General features: G+C 46.4%; 2 protein-coding genes and 1 pseudogene across 2 annotated transcripts; all 3 read right to left on the bottom strand.

Moving 5' to 3' along the window:
• Nucleotides 1–941: 941 nt before the first annotated feature.
• Nucleotides 942–1,361, bottom strand: LOC149333083 (uncharacterized). The gene has a single exon (XM_089555982.1). The coding sequence runs from the start codon at nt 1,359–1,361 to the stop codon at nt 942–944; it is 420 nt and encodes a 139-aa protein (XP_089412108.1).
• Nucleotides 1,362–6,145: 4,784 nt separating this feature from the next.
• Nucleotides 6,146–6,715, bottom strand: LOC149333082 (uncharacterized; annotated as a pseudogene).
• Nucleotides 6,716–10,295: 3,580 nt separating this feature from the next.
• LOC149333081 (sulfotransferase 1B1-like) lies at nt 10,296–16,189 on the bottom strand. Its single transcript, XM_089555981.1, has 2 exons — nt 15,996–16,189; nt 10,296–13,034 (listed from the first exon to the last, which is right to left on the bottom strand). The coding sequence occupies exon 2, from the start codon at nt 13,011–13,013 to the stop codon at nt 12,054–12,056; it is 960 nt and encodes a 319-aa protein (XP_089412107.1). The 5' UTR covers nt 13,014–13,034; nt 15,996–16,189; the 3' UTR covers nt 10,296–12,053.
• Between the last annotated feature and the right edge of the window lie 6,322 nt (nt 16,190–22,511).

The following is a 22,511-nucleotide window of genomic DNA, read 5'->3' as shown; positions in this document are numbered from 1 at the left end:
TCCTCCATTTACAAAACATAGGCGTCGCGCACGTGACTATTGCGTCATTAAGCGCCACCGCCACCGGCACACAGGGCGTACACTTTGAAACGAAAAGGAAAAAAAAAACTAATTATCTTTCCTGGTCAATTCCGGGCTGTGGGCATCTGGCATTTGAAAAACGAAGAAAAACAACAAAAGTGGCCTCTGGTGAAGCTCCGCCCACATTCATGACAGCCACATTGAATGTTTTCACTCAGAAGTTACCTGTTATTAAAGCTTTTCTTATGGCTTAAACAAGAAGCTAGTTACAAATAAAAGATATAGACGCAAATATGATGCGAAAAACATTAAAAAATTTATTTAGTTTACTGTTGTCATTTGTAAGGAGAGTAATACAACGCCATCCGGATTACGTCAAACAAAAAAGCCAATATCATAGCAGATTGACTTGCTAGTGAGAGGTTTTTCCTGATCCCGTAATGAAGGATAAAATTGCGGAATTTGCTCGAAATTCTTGTATTTTAAGCACTGTGTATCTGTAATACTTGTACCATTCTCAAGATTCTTATTAAGATTGTTGTACCTGTGAAACGTTACATTTTGTGCGCGCAGTGCTTTGCTGCAACACCTCCCAACTGCCCAGATCAGCTGACTTATATCGACAAAAGAAAATAGTCGTCCAGCAACGACTAACGCGAGGTACGCGGCTATAGTGTCTAAGAAGAAGAAGACGGAAGCAGTCCTGGTTCATATTGCCCAACTGGCTGAATATTTTTAGGCAAGTATTTTTTTGTTTCTGAAGAACAGCACTTGACAAAAAACGCAAAGATAAATGCATGTCGACGTAAACTTGCGTTAACTTAGTTTCCAAGAAATACAGCTTTGTAATCGTGCTTCAGTTTCTTCGAGTGCGGACTTTACAGTTGCATACAAGCTGCTTCAAAGTTCGGCCACCGCAGCTACAGTCCGGAAACAGTGGCGTTAACAGTTCCGTTCGGGGCCGATGTTTCAATCTCGAGGGGGCCGCGGTACCGGGGCTCGTCGGAGTGGTCGCCGTCCAGGAGGTACGCGGCGCCCACGGTGAAGGCGAAGAGGATGCCGACCAGGAAGACGGCGGCCAGCATGCGCTGGTGCACCCGGGACCACGGGTTGAAACGCGACCTGCTGCGATGCCAGCTTGCAGAGGCGCCTACGCCGTCCACGCTGTGCAAGTCGGCGTCGGGGGCGTCGCCACCGCGTACGTCTCGGCGAGCGCCGGGGCGGGTGGCATTCAGTTTGGTGGTCGAGTCGAATGCAATCGAATCGCTGCTGCCGTCGACCGCGTCGACATCGAGGGATGCAAGGCTGGACGCCATGCCGGGCTCTCCACACGCGTTCATTACCGACCCGGAACCTACGTTGCGAAGGGCGCGAAGGACAAGGTTGGGATACAGCGAGCAGCGACAAAGTGTTGTTGCGGAGCGTACGTCGAAAAAAAGGCGCTCAAGAGAGCACTACTACAGTGTACGCGTATTCAAGACACAGCACCACTGCAGAGGAAGGGACGTACCAAAAAGGCGCTGCTCTCTTCTTCGTCTCTTCTCATCTCGTGGCCTCTTTCATGCTGTGTCGGCATGCTAAGCTATGCCAGTCTTCTTTCCTCTTGAAGTTCTCATCATTTGTGCTAGTTGAAGTATTTGATTTAAAGAAGACTTTTATTGCTAAGATTCTGAGATATTTTTGAGCTAAAATTTGCGTTTAGAAAACCAGGGACGAGCAAGCAGGCTAAACCGATTGTTGCGGCTCTGCGCCCTTCAGGAAACGGGAGTACACAAGTATCGGCATGATCTGTATATAATTACCATAGTCTCTGGATGATTGGGTAGTGGTGGGGACTCGAGGGTAGGAGATGCTTTTGGATGTCTCGAGGTGCGCCCGCCGCTGCGTGCTTGTGCAACGCAGACCACGGATTTCTTGTGGACAGAGGACAATACTGCCAAGGCAGTAAAAAAAATTGTAGGTCGCTTCAGCTGCGCCTTAAGGGTACGACGCGATAGCGTAATTCGTTAATTTCCATATGGGCAGACGGTCGTTTCCTACTTTACATCCATAGATCCCTCGGAGTCCTCATGCCGCTCCTGGCGCAGTGGTGCAGCGGTTAAGCGATGCGCCGGTGCCCTTCGATAGCAGGTGCTCCCAGCGGGGGGAGTTGTGCCCTCCAGGTTGCTTTTTCTAAGCAACCAATCATTAATTTAACTGCCACTTGCCAAGGGGGGCAGTTCGTTCCCTATCTGGTGGGCAGGTTCTGATGCTGCTGCAACGTCATGTGACATATGTGGTCCACCTGCCTCGTAGGAGGTCGCTCTCTGGGAACCACCTCCCAACATGCTCGTAAGTGACCGCCTATCTGTTGAAGGCATAGAGTTTCTTACTATTACCTAGAGGGAAAGCTGGCAAGCCGTCTATGGGAGTTTGCATGGAGACCCCACGTGACCACCTCAGCCACCATGGGCGCTCAAAGCATCATGGGGCGGTGAGCTACTTGTTGCGGAACTGCAACTTTTGGCCAAAAAATAATAAAAAAATAAAGCTGTTTGATAGCTACAAACCTCCTAACATTAAATATCTTGTCTAATGGTTGCAACAAACGAGCAGAAAAGCATTTAAGTGCAAAGTTTGCCTAAAATAAGACATGACTAGCTTTCCTATTGGCCAAGTGATGAACACTAAAAAAACTAATATTTCGTAATTAACAGGCGCACTTTTAAAAGTACATATGTTTTCAAAAAAAATGTTGTTGTTTAGATACTTTAAGAGGTTTTTTAATGGCATTTCGGAAGAGTAAAACCTTTTATTGGCGTCGTGTGTCGTCGCGTCTTCACTACTATGGCTTTTGCACACTGCGTTCGCGCGAAAGTCGTCTGCGCACACACGAACTACGTTTTCGGAATGAAACGCCTTAGTACTGCCACTCTGTGTTCCCGAAAAACTACGACTGTGCCGCAACAAGTAGCTCACCGCCCCATGATGCTTTGAGCGTCCATGTTGGCTGAAGTGCAGCGCCGCCAGCTTTCCCTCTAGGTAGTAGTAAGAAACTCTATGGTTGAAGGCACCTTCAACTGCTCGCCCGAAACGTGACTGTACAGTCGTGGTCTACCCCTGGAGGTCGGACTCCCCGCTCGCACCACTTCGACCTCTTGCTTCAACTTCATATACCATTCGGCATCCCCCGCGGTGATACTACGCTGTTGTGCCGCCCGTGGCTGGGAGTGTCATTCAAAAAAGCCTATTCCAATCTCATCGCAATGGCAGACTCTCCAGCGTGTGAGCAGCGGTTGTGATAAAGCGATCAGACACCTCCTCTGTGACTGCCCTCGTTTTGAGTGAGAGCGCGGTTTCCTGATTGCTACTCTGTACCGCTTGGTGTCGCGTCCTCTGACAGAGTCCAACGTTCAGGGCCCTTGGACACAACCTTCCTCACAAAGGAAAGCGGTGAAAGCGCTCCTGAGGTTCTTAAGGGACTCGGGGTTGTATCCCCGTCTATAATCTTTAAGTTTTCAGTGCGCGCCCTCTGTCCCCGTGACATAGTGGTCACTGGACACTTGTAAAACTCATGTCATTGCCGCTCTTTTTACTTTTTTCCCCTTTGTTCCCCTCCCTAAATGTAGGGTAGCCAACTGGGCATCGCCTGGTTAACCTCCCTGCCTTTCCGTCCATTTCTCTCTCTCTCTCTTCACTCACAACATCGACGCCGATAAAGCCGGCACCTGATTTTCTGCACAACGGAGCCTTTAACGCTGTCGTGTTAATATCGTACCAATGAGCATGTGCCGAATAATAGGGACATGCCCTCATAAGAGTACGCGTGGGCCTTAGCACCTCGACGCACATGTAATCAAACGCCAAAAAGGGCGCCTTCATTAACTTGAGCATAAAGGAAGCTGGGGGCAGCCGTTAGCGCGCTTGAAAAGCCTTGATAAAGATTGTTGTTCAGCTTTCGAAGCACCGATCTGCATACCCTTTCCTGAAACTAATGTTGAGTGCCTTGCTTCAAATATCTAGCTCGTATCCTGGTGCATAGTGTGAGGGTGCATTACTCCCGTTAGGAAGCCGGTGTAGAAGAAAACACAGTATTATGTATACACACCGTGACAATCTCGAATATGTGGCCTGATCACAGATTACGATCTAAATAACTGATATTGAGCATCGTCGCTAAGGTACAGCGGAGTACCTTCGCTTCGGCCGTAGTCTGCTGAAGGCGGTCTGGAGTTTTTCAACCCCAACACATCAGTCATGCATGCTTGAAGTCTGCGTTAACACAAAAATCAAAATCAAAAGATATTTCATAACGAATTTTTCCAAGCTCGATACATATGGCAAATTTGGTGTTCAGGAGAAAGCGTTAGTGAGAAGCTGTCGAAACGAAAACGCATGCGCTCTGGTTGGCGCCGCCATGAAACTTTCTCATATCTTCGATCGCACTTTCCAAGGATCACCTGCAGAATATCAAGGTTATCTATCATGTATAGGATATGCAACATTAATCTTTCAAACAAGACTCTCTTCTTGGTATAGCAGAAAAAAAATGACTTCCAATGCCTTATCTATCGCAGTCCGTATCCGAATATGTTTTGTGACAGAGGCGTTGTACGTCAAACACGGTCAAGAGAGGGACTGGCCGCGTGTGTGTCCAACTTTGATTTTGTCCTTTGTTGTGGGCATTCGCTTTTTTAGAATGAAACCTCAAGCTGTTGGTAACATGTTTTCTGCAGCAATGTGTTCCTTGTTGCTTGGTAAACAGGATTCTTTGGAAAACTTTCTTCGAAGGCAGCCGGTGAGCTGATGCAACGTACACTTACTGGGATGAGCGAGGTATCATAGGAAAGAGTAAATTGATTTGTTGACGATGACAGGTCCACGCTGTACACCACGAAACCACCATGTATTTCTAGACTCATTCGCGTACCACGCAACACTAGAGCATCGGCATGCTGGATAGCACCGTGCAGTGTCGTGTTCACCTCACCCCTCTCGCAAGAATTTTTCACCCGACCTTAACACCCACCAATTCCACCTTCTGACCGGTAATGTTTTGCTCAAATGCATCAGACTTGCATGACATCAGCCAGGGCGCCTATGGTACGAATATTTTCTGCAAGGACGGGCAGCTTCTAGAACTTCGGATCGTTTGCACTCAAGACAGGGCGCCTATGGCACGAATATTTTCTGCAAGGAGGGGCAGCTTCTAGAACTTCGGATCGTTTGCACTCAAGACGTCTGGTTCAGCTTAGCTCCGTGTGGCGCCTGGTGTAGCGATGTTGCGTGTTCGCGGTTTCTGTTTCCCTTTTTTAGGTAGTGGCTGCGCAAGCACACTTTGGAAGGCAGTTGGGAAAGAAACCATTCTGCAGAGAAAATTGGCAAGTGGCTTGAAAAGAAATGGCAAGAAATAATTCACAGTGGATAACGATTAGCGTGCCTTCAGGGTAGCGCTATGGCAGCGGCAGCAGCAGTACTGTCAGCCGAGGATAAAACATTGTCAGGTTGCTACTTAGTTGTTGACGCTTGAGAAAGTTACATGTTGCATTAACGATACAGTCGGCTTCCTCTTTGGCGAATCTGTCGCACGGGGCTTGGGGCAGAAAAGAAGGTAAAATTTTTTCAACATGACTTTTTAAGGCCTGCGACCTTGTGTGCTGAACACACTGAGAAGCAGTAATCAGGACCATTATCATATTTTTTCTCATTTCAGTCTCCAGAGCAAGACAACAATGAAGCTGCAGTGAGAACTGCAGCAGAGTCTAGCGTACTTGAGACACAAGTAGCACCAGCCCCACCCTCTCCGGGTCAGCAGCCAGGCAAGAAAAGGAGAAGAAATGAACGGGCTCGGGAGTCAAGTGTTCTGTGGGGCGATCGCCAGCAAATACTAGAAAAATTAGTGACTTCATTTGAGGTGTCTGTGCAGCCAGAGGATCCAGCGGACCAATTCGGAAAACTGGTCGCAGCACATATTAGATGCCCAAAGAGATATATATTAGATCCTCCTGTGCCCAAAGAGAAGGAGCTGTCCTGTCAGGCAGTTTTTCTGAAAGCAATTGAAAGATTTTCCAGTAATATGAGGTGATCAAGAAAAGTTTTTATTTCATTCAAACACTATTTTGGTCTTCTCGATAATTGCTCACGTCTAAGTGGGCAGCCTCACGCTGACATGGTACAGCACCTTGGTTGCCAAAGAAGCTGCACAATTGTTGTCGTACTGCTGCACCGATGGCATTAATCCTTCCACGAGGTAAATTTTGCTCAGAAAGTTGTGAGGTGTTGCCAAGATCGAGATGTGGATCTCCATCACTTATTCCATTAATGCCAAAAAGTTACGTAAACACGCACGTCACGTCGACAATGGCTGTGGCACGTTCTGGCTTGTCATTCATCACTGTGTGGAGACAGCGAAACCCATTGGCAAGTATGCCAAGGGCGTTCTCCACAACGCGTCGAGTACGGGACAACCTGAAAAGCAAAAATGCAAGTCAGTCTACAGAGCACGCACACAAAAGTGTAACAACAGGCACCGATAGTGCCTGAACAGCATGGAAGGCAAGGGGGGGGGGGGGGGAGAGATTATGCGCTATCAAACATCTTGATCAAGTGACTGAAGTAATCGCAATTTTGTCGCGCAAAATGTTGTATTCAGTATTTACCTGTAGTTGAATATCTTCTTCTCCTCTGTGAGCCTTTTTTCGCTGAATGGCTTCATGAGGTTCCTGCCTATTGGGAATGTATTGTCCCCAACTAATGCAGGCGGCACCACAATGTCAGGTGAACTTGCCACTTTCACGACGTCTGACAAACTGGCTGTTCAACTGCTGGTGTCTGCTTGCTGACGTGTTGTTTGCCAGACCCCCGCGTCTCCTTGCGATTCCGGTGCACCAACATCAGTGTAAATGAACTTGTAGTTGGCGTCCACTAGAGCAACAGCATAATAATTAATGTTTTTTTTGTAACTGTAATAAAGTGAGCCTGACTTGGCAGGCTTGGTGATGGCGACATGCTTGCCGTCAGTCGCTCCGGCAAAGTTAGGAAAGTTCCGCTGATGTCCAAAGCCATGCATAACTGCTTTCCTCTCGTCCTCTGTTTGTGGCGTTTTCATGAACTGCGCTCTCAGTTCCTGGCAGATAGAAGTGCAGGTTTCATGAATGATATCATTCACGCTTGAATGGCCGAGCTGGTACTGGGCGAATGGTGGCTCTCTCTTGGGAAGACAGAGCACAATGCAATTTAAATTTCATAGCAAATATAAAAGAAGCCCACAAAAATTTTCCATTTGAATTTGTTTCACATGAGCAACACAATACAGCAACCCTTGAAATTTTTGTTACTCTAGCGTAACGAAGTTTCTCGGGTGCCTAAAAGCAGCAAGTCTTCACACTTCTGCAAGATGTAACAATCAAAGCAAGCGACAGTGCCGCAATAACACGTTCCGTCAGTTCTCGTGTTACACGGTGCCGCTAACTTGAACACTCGTAAAGTGGTAAAATAGTTTCGAGCGGCCGCAGTTGCGCAACCAACATCATACATCATCATCATCATCATCATACATCCCCACAATAACATGCTTCCTTTAGCTGCCTCCTAAGAAAAAACACTTGCCGCTACAAGCACCTACACAAAAAAGTACGACACTCACCAGTGGTAAGGTACCGTAGTTTCACTTGAAGCCGTGTCCTCGCGGGAATGGCTTTCCTCGTTACGGTATCTTTTCTTTCTATGCGTGGACCCACGCGTGACAACAGCTGCAGGAACTGCTCTTCGTTTACGCGGAGCAGCCGGCGGTATTGGGCTGGATCGACATCTAGAAGCTCCTCGTACAACTGGTTTTGTAAACCAAGCTCCTTTCTCGCAGTCCAGTCCCTTTGCCAGTAACTGCGTTTCGCGTAGCAGTCGTCGGAGTCATCATCAAACTGATCAACTCCGATTGCCACTGCCGCGATCGCTGCCAACCGACGCTTCCGCTCCTCTTCCATTTTGACGACTAATCTCGAAACAGGTCTCGGCTGCCGTTCGCTGCCAACCTGGTGTCTTGAGCTTGCCTGCTCCTTCCGTTTCCGTCCGCTCTTCCGTCTGCTATTCACATCTGTCGTGTGAATGCTCTTAACACGCGGACGGCCCTCGGATGTGACGTGACGTCACGGATTCGTTCCGTGAGGTCTGCGATTTGGTCCGTCGTGTGAATCCACCTTAACGGACGACAGTATGAGCCATTAAAGGTTTTTGCCTTAAAAGACCTTGCAAGAATTTAGGGAACAAGACGGGGCGAGAAGAGAGACAACAAGAACGCAGCTCTCTCTTCTCGTCCCGTCTAATGCGCGAAATTCTTGCGGTGCAAATCCAACGGGCCCAGCTTCATTCATTGACGAACTTTGAGGACATTGAGAACCATTGAGGACAATTCTATCCAAGTTAATCTCGAAATAAAAACTGATTCGATGGTTCCGTCTCGGTATGTTGTCCGTTATTCGGAAGGGACAAATTCATTGATTGCTCAGAAAACTGAATTCAACACATTTCCCACTACAAAATCAAAGCCCTGCCCTCTATGCTTAAGAATTTAGAGACCCCTTTTTGAGCGAACCGCGATGCAGCATAGGGTCTGATACCCACAACCAAATTTATCCGTCGACGCTCGCAGTTTACTGCGAAATCGGCCGGTGGTGACACCTGAATTTCGTTTTTTAGTCTTCTCTAGCTTATAAAAGCTCCGTTTTCGGTGAGAACTATCGATTTGGAAAATGGGCGCTGTATTCTATCGGCACAGGTCAACTTCAATTTGTCCTCATGTACAGCCCCCATCAAGATTATACAGCCCAAGGGGTGTGCTTGTGAAGCCTGCAACGTGCCTTGCTTTGCATCCTCAGCAACGGCAATCTATCGGAAAGAGGAATGGCTTCGCAACCCCAATTTTCCCAAGCTTTGAACACCTAGATGTGTTAGGGAGCCCCGGTAAACAGCTTAGAAATAAGCCGCTCGGGCTGTACACTTTTGATGGGGACTGTACATTAAGGCAACCTGCGCTCTGGCAGAGTCAGTACGCGGCCGACGCAACCACATGGCTGCGACGCGGCCTCCTCGCCGGCTGTTTGCGAGCCATCATGGAGGAAGGTCAGGCAAATGCTGCTGCCATGCGAAGGATTGCCATGAAGCAGCTGTGCCGCGCTGCGGTATGCGAGTGTGCTCGTACATATCACTAAAACCGAAGTATGCGTCCAGCTTGCGGCGAAGCTGCTGTTGAGTTACGGTAAGCACGCATTTAGCGTAGACACCAGGAATTTTTAGAATGCCTACGGCATCAGAAACACGTTACTGTAACGAGGTCGTTTACAAACACAGAAACACACCATTGGCAACCAAAAAAAGAAACCACTTTTGCTCGCAGAGGACCATGTCTTGTAGGTAGACTCTCCAACTTCGGACGCCGGATAAAAAAATCAAACCAACACTTAAGCTCGCCCTTTCAGGGTATGAAGTGATAGCGTTAATGGCTCTCTTCACACATATCCACTGTTCTTTGTTCACATTCACACAATTATAAGAACTCATTCTCTAAATTCTTGCCTTTGAACTCTTCCACGCAGCAGTTGACGCTCATAATGTTGCTTCTATGTACACTGACATTGTTTAGAACTCACTCCACTACGCACAAAATCACATGGCCACAAATTATCAGTACACCCGGACGCAGGTTCAGCACTCAGAAAACTTTATACTGCTCACGCTCCATCTTCTGGGGCAGCTGGCTACATAAGCTCGGGGGAGTTTTGCGGCTGCTGCCGCATGCGGGTTCGACTACGCCACGTTGTCAAGGAAAGAGGATATGACGTGCGTTTCTCGACATAACGCCTACGCTGCCTTTTCCCCTGAACGGCAGCCTTAAAACTGTCTTTAAAAGTTGGGATGTATACGTTGACCGGCACGGCGCACATGTCGGAGCTGCGACAGTATTTCTCAACGGGTCCATATAACGCTTAGAGTTGTTATTCCACTGGGAATGCCACTGTCGCTGCTACCTCCTCTATTCGACGCACTTTTCAGATGTATATTTCGGCTGTGCTACCGTTTAGTTTTTTGCCGCTTCCGAGCGTATGATCATGGCTTACTTAAATGGTGCTGCTCGTTCGGGACGCAGTACTGGAAACTAAACATTTGACGGATTTGCCTGTCTGGTTGGGTTTGATGACATGAAGTAAACTCTGACACATCTCCAACGAAAAACTTAAATGTAAAACCCAATGTTTTGGAGCTGGCACGGCTCCTTCTTCAGGGGAGACTGGGGACAATGGCTAGCGTCTTTAAGTGTCCATGGAGGGGGGCAGAGGACGAAAGGCGGGGAGGAAGAGGGCTTGAGGAAGTTAAGTCTGTGAATCACGTTATCGGAGTGAGGTTGTCAATGGCGACTTCTCTTTGAGCTGCACAGCGAAGTCCTTGTTCATTTACGGCGGGCAGGTTTCTCTTTGTGCGGTTGATGTGGTTCGTAGTCGTCTTAATGTGCCAGGATTCGAGTAAGAGCCTTTGCTTGCTAATTTATTTCGATTCCGAGGATACTGGTTTCGTCGTAGTTGACTCAGTGGTCTGTCTTCGGAATGTTTGGCTACAGGATTGCGCTCTCCTGCGTAGTTGCGGACGTCGTTTTTATGCTGCCGGATTGTTTCTTTTAGACTTTTGGTTTCGCCGAAGTAGCTTGCGTCTCAGTCAGCGCAAGGTATTTTGTAGATAATGCCTTGGGTTCTTTCTCTCCGTGGGCAGTCTCCGCGGGAACGAGTAGGCAAAGCGCAACATTGTTTGTAGGCTTGTGCGCAGCATAGAGACCCCCTTTTTCATGATTCGGGCGATGGTTTCGCTGGTACCTCGGACATAAGGCAGAAAGTGACGCATTTTGGTGGTGGCGTTGGTTTTTGTGCGTTGATTTCTCAGCGCATGTTGTGCTTTTGGAGGCGAGTGGTATTTCGAATAAAGTTTTTTGGGTAGCCGTTCATGAGGAGTTTTTGAATGTCATGCGTGGCTCTTTTCTTCTGTCAAGTTCTGTGCTGCAGTGTGTCTCGACTCTTCTGAATAAATTCTTCACCACTGATGCTTTATGGACTGTCGGGTGGTTGGAATTGAAGTGGAGATATCTGCCTGAGTGATTTGGTTTGCGGTATACGGAGAATTGAAGGGCCCAGGATTTTCGGGGTACAAGCACGTCTAGAAATGGCAGGGAGATTTCTTTTTCCACCGCTAGCTTAAATTGATTTGAATACGGTTATACGGAGTTTGAATAAGACAGGAAATTTTGAATTTCAGATCTCATGATGATTGTTAAGCAGTCGTTGACATACCTGAGGAAAATCTTTGATTGTGGGTGGAATGGGCAGAGGGTGCGTTGTTCGATGTGATCCATGGTTAGAGCATGAACTTCGACGGAACCAGCGTCCTCGGAATCAAAACAAATTACATTGTTTGACGTCATTGTGTGTTTTAGGTGAACTAAACCATTTTCTTCTCAGACGTTAAGATGCTCATGACGTCACATGTCATGTGACTGAAGCAGATGTGTTGATGCTCGTTTCGTTTACGTTTGGTTTCGTTTATAGAGGCTTAGCGTCCCAAAGCGACTCAGGCTATAAGAGACGCCGTACTGAAGGGCTCCGGAAGTTTCAACCACTTGGGGTTCTTTAACGTGCACTGACATCGCACAGTACACGGGCCTTTAGAATTTCGCCTCCATCGAAATTCGGCCACCGTGGCCAGGATCGCACCCTCGTCCTTCGGGTCAGCCGCCAAGCGCCGTAACCACTGAGGCACCGCGGCGGGTGCTCACTGGTGTTCAAACATTTGCAGAGACTAGAATGAACTAGAAGAGAACTAAGGACACTAGAAAGCAAAACACCAAATTCGGAAAATGCAGGATCATTGCAAAACATTTTACCTCAAACAAAATTTTTAATCTTCAGAATCAGAATCAGAATTTTTTATTAGTCAATCATTTGAGCAGTGTACAATGTTATCCCGGAACATATTTTGCTGAGGAACAAAGGCGAAAAGTTCCTTTGCTTTTTTTTTTACTTCGCGCTTGATGCCGCAATAGCGTCTTCGCGTATATTTCTCCACAGGTCCATTACAGGTGACTTCTTTTCCACATTTTCGATAGCGACCTCCATCCTCTGGAGCTGTTCTGGAGAGAAATGCTTTTTCCAGCCGCCCACTTTCGCTTCCCTCACGAAGCTGTATTTCGTGCTGTCTCCCTTGTATCCATTTTTGCATGTTTCGTTAAGGCGTTCCAGCGTACTCTGAAATTCGGGTTGTGTGTTCTTATCGAGGGGCACTATCATCGTATCTCTCATGCTTTCAGCTGCGCACCGAGCAAGTAGCGTCCGGAATGCCTGGTCATCCTCTTCCAGCTGTCGCGCGTAACTGTCTCCTAAAAACTTCGCCAGTTTAAGTATGGTTCCCGGGGTGTCTTCCATCAGGTTCTCATAGGTCACGAAGAGCACGTTGGGCTCGTCCTTGATGGCATATCCGGAAACCACGTGGTCGAAGTAGTTTCCGTAGCCGGCTACGTCTTCACTGAGGAAGGCGTCGATAAGTTCATCAAACGAGCCGTCCTGAAAGCGATAAAGGCTCAGGTTTGTCACCATGTGGAACAACGATACGGCCACGTCCCAAGGGTTCCTGGCCACGTAGATGTACTTTCCTTCGGTGCTTGCTGCCCCCTTCGGGGGTGGCAGGTGCGTTTGGATGAGCCGCAGGGGCAGGCCGGACCTCCAGCGGTCAGTCTCAAACAAACCTAGATAGCGCATGTCCTTTATGAAGTCCTCGTAAGAATTCACTGGCTGACCTCTCTTCATGATGAGCTGAACGATGTATAGGACCCAATGCGTGCCGGCTTTGGGGAAGGACGTCACGACCAGGTCCCGTTTTCCGGGGCGAAAGCTTAGTGCTTCCTCTGAGAGTTCCGGGTTCCAATGCGGGTCCCTGGGAACGCCATCTATAAGTTGTGCAAAGGGCTTCTTCTTCGTCATGAGCAGTTAGAGACGGTCCACCTGCACAAAAAAGATATCGTCGCGAACAAAATGTCAGCGAAACCTAACAGCAGCAACAGTTTTGCACTGCATTTGCGATTTCTTGTACCTTAAGCTACCTTACGTTGCAAGCAGAAGCTTGTCTGCAGTACGCCCGCGAAAACGATCTGCTAAGGCGTACAAAATCAGCAATATTTATTACGCTTTGTGATAAGGAGCTCCTTGGATCATTCTGCGCTGGCGTCTTGATGTAACAGCGTAACCTACGCAATATGCAGTGTCATTTTGGTTTATGTGAGAGCGATGATGCTGTGAGCGGCAACTGTGTATGTATGAGTCATATATGACCAGTTATGACTCGTCGTATACCGGATGTGACGCCACCTGGTCGGAATTAGCGGTTGCTGTGTGTGGCAGTTGTGTAGGTATGTATGAGTCATGTGACCAGTCGTGTCGTAGGACAGCCACGAAGTGACGTCACCAGATAGGAAGTCCATCGCGCAAAGGTGTCAAGAGGGGATATATTCTGTTCAGAATGCACTTCGGCAGTTATGATGCGGAAAAATCGCTTTCCTGCGGGTTTCGGCATTTCCAATACATTGAAATGCCATCGATGCCGCATACTTCAACTACCGAGGCGTTTGTTTCATTCACTACATGACGCATCAGGACAGACCCACAGCGAACAAAAATTTGTACTTAAAATCCAATCCCTAATGTCGGTCTAAAAGCAACAACTAAACTTTATTCTGCAGATAAAAAAGCAATCATGTAGCGCGACTGCTAAGAAACGGGGTAACGTACTTGTCAGTGATAATGTAAAAACATAGCCGTCTTTCTTTTAATACGAATCGTTGGTTGGAACTGACTTTTTAAGGAAGATTTTTGAGGATGGCTTCGCTACGAACGAATGAGCTGTTCTAGTCAGGAAAAGCCCTGCGTATTTATGAAAGGGGTGACACTCCCACTAGGCTTAAATGTGGTCAGTGTTTTGTTCAAACTGCAAAGAAAGAGCAGTGCTAGCCGGTGAGTCGGTGGCTCTCGTTAAATGTTACTTTCAGTAACAGATGCCGGTTAAATTGCTCATTTTTATCCCCGTTTAAGTATATTTCGCAAACAGACCACTAAGCCTAAGCGGCCGTATTATCTGCCTTATTAAATCGGGATATCATTAACTCGTTATTGCGCTGCACGTTAAGCTGCGAGAGAGCACATTTCAGAAAAGTTCTGCGTTCCGGTGTACCAGCAGTGCTATTTGAAAGTTTCTTGAATTCTTTAAATGTCGATAGGTTTAGCAATACTTAATCGAGTTCGCAACACTGTGCGCTAGACGCATAGATCTTTGATAGTTTTGTGGCATATATGTGTTATTGTTTACATTAATGCTGGTATGGTCAATAGCGTGGAAAACAGAAATGACAACCAGATCGTGAGCGTTCCCAGAGGCACGAGCTTTTGGGTATTTGCCGCGTTTTCCTCGCAATCACCACGCTGGAGTTATGGGGAAAGCAGCAACTAGCCAAACTCTTTTCTTTGCTAATGCTTAATCTTCTGTCTAGACAAAATACCGCTATAAATCTTTTTAAACCTTGTTTCCTGGAAATATTGGCTAATTTATATGCATGAAGCAGAGTTGAGCAAGGAAGGAAACACAAGGCGCAGTAACTGTCTCACGCCTCTGTGTACACCTCAACCGCGCCGTCAGGTAAGCTAGAAAAGGAGCAAGAGTAAAAAATGCGCTATAGTGGAAGGCTGGGAGATCAGCTGTATATAACTCGTGTGTTCAGTGCGTCAAGAGGAAGTGGCTATGCAGAAAGGAAGGGAGTGTAACACCTTTTTCTATTGGTGCACGCTTCAGCCACGTCGTGCGGTAAGGTGCCTGTATTTGCCAAAAGTAACCGAGCAGTCGCGATGACGGCGTGAGCGGGCTCGTGGCCGAGCGTGTGTTTTTTGGATGAGAGTGAGAGTCTCTTCCGGAATTCCTTTCTGCAACAAAACGACGCCGAGAGCTCTTAAGACTGTTTACGTGTTTTGAATGCGAAAACATTGTGTCATTGTGAGCTCTGTTGCAAGGTTCATTAAAGATTCCTTCCTTTCGAATGGCACACGCACTCATTCGCATACAGTAGTAAGGCGACGCATACACTAGGGTTCACCTTTATTCGGTGAACCCTTGCATTGCCTTTTTCGTGGAAGAGACCGCGGAAGAATTAAGATGCGTTGAATTTACGAATCGGTTTCGTATCTTATTTTGCTGGCACTCTAAACGTGCAGCAAAGCACTTCTTTACCCATTTTGCCCTGTACATATGCTAATTTGTAAATAGAATACATGTATACAGTACCTATATCCCTCGAGTCTTTAATTTCATTTCTCCCATCTGCCCGCAATGCCTGTATTTCCGCTGCCTCAGCTCAGGTGCTTCTCGTAGCGATGCTAGATGCCGGGGTTAGCAAAAATCTTTTCCTTCCTTTTTATTATTATTTTTGAAAAAACCACTACTGCTACTACTATTTCTACTGCCAATTTGCATAAGCGACAGAAGAAACGTACTAAAAATAAAGACTCGTGGTTTTCTATCCAACAGCGCGGCTCATATAAGCTTCGCGGTGTCCGCGCGAAAGGAGAGAATAGCTTGTTTTTCCGTGCGCAGCGCCTTCCCTCAGTAGCACAGCTCTACGAAGAAGTGAAATCGCATGCCCCACATGCTACCTGGTTACATTTTATCATCCCGGGACGAAGAGCAAGGGCGCAAGCTGTCCGCCCGCGCTGCCTTCGCGACGGCTCGGTTACTTATGGCAAAGACGGTGCGAGGGGCGTTAAGGATAGGAAATAAATTCGAGAATAGGTCCAGCTTTATTGCTGCGGAAATCCCTTTTTCACTATGCGTCCCTTTCCCTCCGTTCATTCTGTTGTGTAGTCCATACAAGCATATACCTCGGAAGCAATGCCTTCTTTAGTGGGTACAGCCTTTCTACTTACCACGCCGATAAGGACGAGGGTAGAAACGAGTGCCAAACGGGCAGGCCAGGTGTCACACTGGTGCGTTCACGGGCCACAGCAGGGTATGCTTTGCTATGTGGCAGCTTTTTTACCTTCAACTGTTTCAGTGACGCTACCTGCGTGCCCTCTTCGCTCTTTGTCCGCTCAACAGGTGCGCAAAAAACAACCTTCGTCTCTCGGTCACAGATGCATGTGCAGTGGGAAGCCTCAAGTATCAGCACGTGGAGGCAACAGAGACATTATTTTTTCTTGTTGAGCTATGCTTCGCCATGATATCTCTCTGGCTAGACGATGACCTTGCAGCTGGATCCGCAGGTCGACCTGCGTGGCAACGTTGTTTCAACTGCCACATCTGCTGCCTCAAATTTGGACGAGATTATCTTGCGAGAGGACGCAGCTACGGCGCAGCGCAGTTGTCACGGCCGCGGCGTCCGTATTTCAATGTGCGTGAAATGAAAAGAAAACGCCCATGTGGTGTGCGAAGTTGGCACACGTCAAAAAATCCCAGGTGGCCAAACAATCCGGCGCCTTCACCTACAGCATTCCTCATAGCCCGATCCGTCTGTTCGGGACGTTAAACCTCATGCATATATATTTATACGCTCAGAGACAACTTCTAGGCATAATGTTGCAGTCGTAAAGCCGATGAACGCTCCTTAGAGTCATAAATGCGAACTTCCCTGCGCACAAGCGACAGCCTTCTTTACTGCGAGGAAGAATAGCACCACTAAGTTTTTGAAAAGGCAGGCACTGTATAAAACTCGTTCGGTCCTGTTCCCTTCCAAGTGGAAAATTTTGGTCGCTCTTAAAATGGATTGATAAATGTTAGTTTAAGGGGAGCATATAAGGATGACAGCCGCGATGGATTGCAATGACCCCGTTAAGGTTGTCAAGTGCAGCCGGATGTAAAGGTAGAATGAGGCTTTGTGTCAAATGAAAATAAAAAATTGTCATAGCAGGAAACGAGTTTGTGCTCGTAGCGATCACACTGGCAAATTCTGAAAGATAATGAGGGACAGGAGGAACAAAAATAATCTCGTAAATTAGTGTTGCTGAACCAATCTAGACACGTGAAAGTTTCCAACTTACGTCAGCTCCTTTAAAGGTTCATTTTGTTAATTTACTACTTCACTTCTGCCTTCACTTCTTGTGGCTGTTTTTATTCACGCTTGGCTCTCTGAACAGTCTGTTTTTATAGCTGTTGTCACAGAAAACTGCGTGCTGTCTTAGCCCGAGAGCGGTGGCCCATAGTTCCTCACTAATATGGGAAAAAGGCGACTCCCATATCCGCACAGGTTGAAACTTTAACGAGGAACATTTAAAGCCTGCGGTCATCTTTTATTCCCTAACCGTGAGCGACAATTGTTTTTTTTTTCTGCGCAGTCACGATCCCTCTGATGCTTTTTAAGTTGGATGGAGGAGTAATATTGAATTTTTTTAAAGTGTTCCTCCTCACACTACTAGTATCCTTACGTGATCCTCTAATTCAGCCAGGCTTAAGTGTTGAAACTCGGCGGTTTCTCTTTTTTGCGAATAGCCGCAGCTTTCGTACTCGGTGCCGCATATGCTATGCGGTGGCTAGCAGTATTTATATTATCTCTACTTTCGTTCTTAGTGTGTTGTTGAGTTTATGGTGTTGTTTTATTCTTTTGTCATTTCGCTGTTTTCTCAGTTTCTTTTTATTATGTCAGTCAGTTTATCCAGTAGCTGCGATAACGCCGGTGTGGACAGGTTTGCTGCGTAACACTAAGTTCAAGGCTGTGCGCTCTACCCGCTTGTGGCACCCAACGATATCAGCGCCGAAGTCAACCCTGAAGTGCCCTTGGCTCATCTCTTTCAGCCATTTCCCTAATCGAATTCTCTTTCCACCTTTGTGCTCCCACTCGTTCTCTTCCCCAGTGGACCGTAGCCCTCCAAATGACAACCCCATCCCAACTCCTGGCTAACCTCGATGCCTTTCTCTTCATCGCTCTCAGGCGTTCTGTTTTGCTTCCAACGAGCGCCAAGTCCTGTGTCCTGCCAGAACAGCGTCATGCTCAGCGGATACCTCGACATGCAGCGTAAAAGATGCCGTGCCCCGTCAGACGACTGACGTCTAAACAAGCAGATCTAAGAAAAAGCTCTTTGTTAAGTTTTCTTCATAATCCCGCTGAATGTTTTCTTGCTCTAGCAATTCTGAGTAGGCCGCCGCAGTGCCTCAGCGGTTATGGTGCTCGGCTGCTGACCCGAAAGACGCGGGTTCGACCCCGGCCGCGGCGGTTAAATTTTGATGGAGGCGAAATTATAGAGGCCCGTGTACTGTGCGATGTCAGTGCACATTAAAGAACCCCAGGTGGTCGAAATTTCCGGAGCCCTGCACTACGATGTCCCTCGTAGCCGGAGTCGCTTTGGGACGTTAAAACCCCATAAACCATAGACCATAAACTCTCAGTAGACATGTTTCTCATCTCGCGGCTTATTATTAGCATCGCATCATCTCTCATCGTCAGCAGCTTGCGAAGTCCATGCCGACGAGTTCCTTGCCTATACCTGGAGCCAGCACGAGACTCCCTGGGAAGCTCCAGTCAAAATTCGATGTCCTGTGCACCGCGCGCGCAACATGCTGCTGAAAGTCATTTCGAGTTCATGTCTTGTATACCTAAAAAGGTGAGAGGCAAAAATTGCCCGCTAAAGCAGTTTTTCTTTTTAAATCGGTTGTGCAACTACAGGTTTTAGCTTGCCTGTACACCGAAAAATTATGCGCGTTAATTTCAGTGTGGGACATAAAATACAATTTAAAAAACAATCTTCGTGGGTGCAATAGCGGGATATTTATTAGATCAAGCGGTGTACATTTGTTACGTGAATTTTAGTGGTATTTGTTATTATTTACTTTCGTACCGCCTCCGTGACTGTTCTAGACCTGCTGGGCCTGTGCTTATACTTAGATTGCGTAAACCTTTATTTGTTTATTGTTTATTGTAATGCCCACAGCGCCTCAAGTGGCATTACAGTGGGGGGGGGGGGGGGGGGGGGGAATAACACATCATACAAACGGAAAAAAAGGTAACAAAGTGCAGCACATACAATGCAACCATGATGCAACATTAATACAGCCTAAAAACAGCATTCACAGAGATGAAGAGAATAAGTCACCTCACGTAATTAATACCACCTCTTCAGAGAGCCGGTTCCAATCTCTTATAGACCGAGGAAAAAAAGCATATTTGTACATCTCTGATTTACAGTCAATTTCCTTAACTTTTAATCGATGGTCACGGCGTAGCGAAATATAGTTTGGTGAATGGATGTACAGGTCACGGTTTATGCCAGTATTGGAATAGTAAATAATGTGAAAAAATTTTAACCTCAAACAATATCTACGTTTTGCAAGCGTCTTCCATCCCACCGAGTTTTCTGCACGTGAAACGCTAAAGCGTCTGGTATAGTTGTTAAAGACATATCGGATACCCAAGTTTTGTACCCTCTCAAGTTTATCTATATCCGTTTTATGCCAAGGGTCCCATACTGCGCAGGCATATTCGAGAACCGAGCGAACGTTTGTCATGAAAAGAAACTCTTTTGTTTCTAAATTGAATTGCTTGGTGTTACGCCTTAAAAAACCCAGAACGCGACACGCCTTTCCTGTTACATAGTCGATATGTCGTCTCCAGCTTAGGTTGGAGGTTATGAATACGCAGAGATAATTGTATTCTGATACTGAGGAAAGTTGTGTCCCATTAATTGTATGAGAGAATTCATGGGGCTTTTTCTTTTTTGTGACTCGCATATACACAGATTTATGCAAGTTAATAAACATACCCCATTTCTTACACCAATCAGACACCCTGTCCAAATCATTCTGTAACTGCACACAGTCATTCGGACTATCAACGACCCTATACAATGCGCAGTCATCTGCAAACAGACGAATATGAGAAGAGATATTAGAGCAAGTGTCATTCATAAAGATCAAAAATAACAAAGGTCCGAGCACTGATCCTTGAGGTACACCAGAAGATACAATGCATTCGTTTGATAATTTTCCATTAATAACTACTCTTTGTTTCCTTAAGTACAAGTAATATTGTATCCAGCCAATCATTCTCTCATCAATGTTATACCAAGACAATTCTTCAAGCAAAAAAGAATGAGGAACAACAACAAATGCTTTCTTGAAATCCAAGAAGACGCAATCTACAGACAACTCTTCATCAAGTGCACTTGTCAGATCATGAATTAGTTCAGTCAACTGTGTTACACAAGAAAGGCCTTTACGAAAACCATGCTGCTGATTGCTTAATAAGGAATGCGTATTAATGTGATTAATAATGCTAGTGAAAAACACATGTTCCAAAACTTTACAAGCAATACTCGTCAAAGAGATGGGACGATAGTTAGAAACAACATTTCGAGGGCCAGATTTGTGCACAGGAAATACATTGGCTAACTTCCAGTCAAAAGGCAGTGCACCTTCCTCTAAGGATTTTGTGTAAATGACTCTCAGATATGCAAACAACTCACACGCACATGCACGGAAAAGAGCAGTTGGTAGATCGTCAGGACCAGCAGCACTGGCAGCATTCAACCCTTTCAGTATCGACTCAATTCCTCTTTGATTAAACTCGACACAACGCATGTGATCAGAATTAACTCGACCAAAATTGAGCTCAACGTGAGAGGTGTTGGAAGGAGCAGAGAATACAGAAGAAAAAACTCATTGAAGCACTCAGCTTGATCGATATTCTCGTCGATAATGGAACCGTCATGTACAAGAGATGGAATCGATACTTGATCCTTGCCGTTTCTTTTCATGAACTGCCAAAATTCTTTAGGACACTCTTTTATGCGCAAATGAAAAGAGGAAAAAAAATAATTTTTTTGCTTTGTTAACGGCTACCTTCGCTGCGTTTGTTGTATATTTTAATTTTTCATTGTTCTGTATAGAAGGATTCCTTCTATACGCCCTGTAAGCAGCCTGTTTTTTGTATATGAACCTGCGCACAGTTTTGTTAAACCAAGGCTTGCTTTCGCTTCGTCGTGACGTCAAGATCCAACTAGGAACGTACATTTCACGTAACTCTGAAATTTTTTCTTTAAAAATTTTCCACAACTCGTGAACTGACATCGTTTCAGATAGTGCTTCAAACACATGAAAGTAGGATTCGAGAGCAGCGCAGATATCACTAACACATGCTTTACCATAGCTATATATGCGACGCCACCCGCCATCACTAGCTCTGACGTAATCCAGCTTCATTTCGCACAGTACTGAACTGTGATCACTGATCCCGGGCAAGATTACAGGAGGGTGCACAGCCTCAGGAATGTTAGTCAAGAAAAGATCTAGAACGTTGTTCCCACGAGTTGGTTGAGTCACGATTTGCGTCAAAGCGAAAGAGGCGCAAATATTAAGCATTGCTTTAGTCTCCTTATTACCGCTACTTGATACCATGCCTAAATGGGACCAATCAATTTCAGGTAGATTAAAGTCACCTCCGATGGCCATTTAGTCATGCTTAACTGATTCGACAGCTTTCGAAAGCTGTCGAAAGTTTTCGTGATCATAGCTGCAGTCCGAGTTATCGATGTATTCAAAGCGCTGCGGGCCATTTGCTAATGTTTTTTAAGAACCCGGCCTCTTAAGCGGTATTGCTTGAACAGATCGACAGGTGAACACTCGCCTTCAGCCAGTACCGATTTTGTGAGAACAAACGGTGAGAAGGGTTAGATCGAATACTAAGCATGACAACTTTTCTGAATACACAACACACACGCCACACACTCGCCTCAAACCCACACTAACGCTACAAACACTTCCCTTTCTTTCATTTTCTTTTTTCCTTTCCATTTTTTTTTCTTCGTTTAAGCCATAGTTGTTTTTCTGGGCTCCGAAATACTTAACAATTTTTGTAAAACAGGTTAGTTTTGGATCCTACTCAGGTCTTTGTAGGGCAGACATCGTCCATGGCCGAGCAGATGCAAGGGTATATTAAAGATGGGTCCAAATAAAAAAAAAATCAATTTCAGCTTTAACACAGCCACAACTAAAAAAAACTGAAGTTACAATGCCGGAGTGAAGCGTAGTTGAACAAATTAAAACTTTCACAAGCGGATACATTTCCGAGACATTCGCACACCGCTAAGTTGCGAACCGAGGTTCTAGCTGCGAACTCCTTCAAGGAAGACGCAAGTGCTTCTTTGATTAGCCACACGCCCTAAATTATACGTATCCACTATCCGCTTCCCACGGCCTTCGTATAACGCCCGGACGGTTTTCAACACACCTGCCCAGAAGCGCTTCAAATATGCCGTCAATAACACACACGCAGGCGTCGGCGTTAATGCATGCAAATTGACCCTAGTGAACGAGCGGAGCTAACACGCGAAACCCTTTGAAGCGCTCCGCTGCCGAGCCAAAGTCGGCGATTGGTCGACATGTTCCGCAGACAACTGTTTCGTCACAGATTTGCGGGGACTACGCACCGCGCAGTTAGGTCGCGCGCGCGGCCCAAT

This window comes from Amblyomma mixtum, chromosome 8, assembly GCF_055824585.1.
Source record: "Amblyomma mixtum isolate Tamu chromosome 8, ASM5582458v1, whole genome shotgun sequence".
NCBI classification, from domain to species: Eukaryota; Metazoa; Arthropoda; class Arachnida; order Ixodida; family Ixodidae; genus Amblyomma; species Amblyomma mixtum.
This window is presented reverse-complemented; position numbering and strand designations above follow the sequence as displayed.

What these genes read in the sequence shown, in the direction of transcription:
- LOC149333081 (XM_089555981.1), bottom strand. Translation starts at nt 13,013, where the DNA reads ATGACGAAGAAGAAGCCCTTTGCACAACTTATAGATGGCGTTCCCAGG.
- LOC149333083 (XM_089555982.1), bottom strand. Translation starts at nt 1,361, where the DNA reads ATGAACGCGTGTGGAGAGCCCGGCATGGCGTCCAGCCTTGCATCCCTC.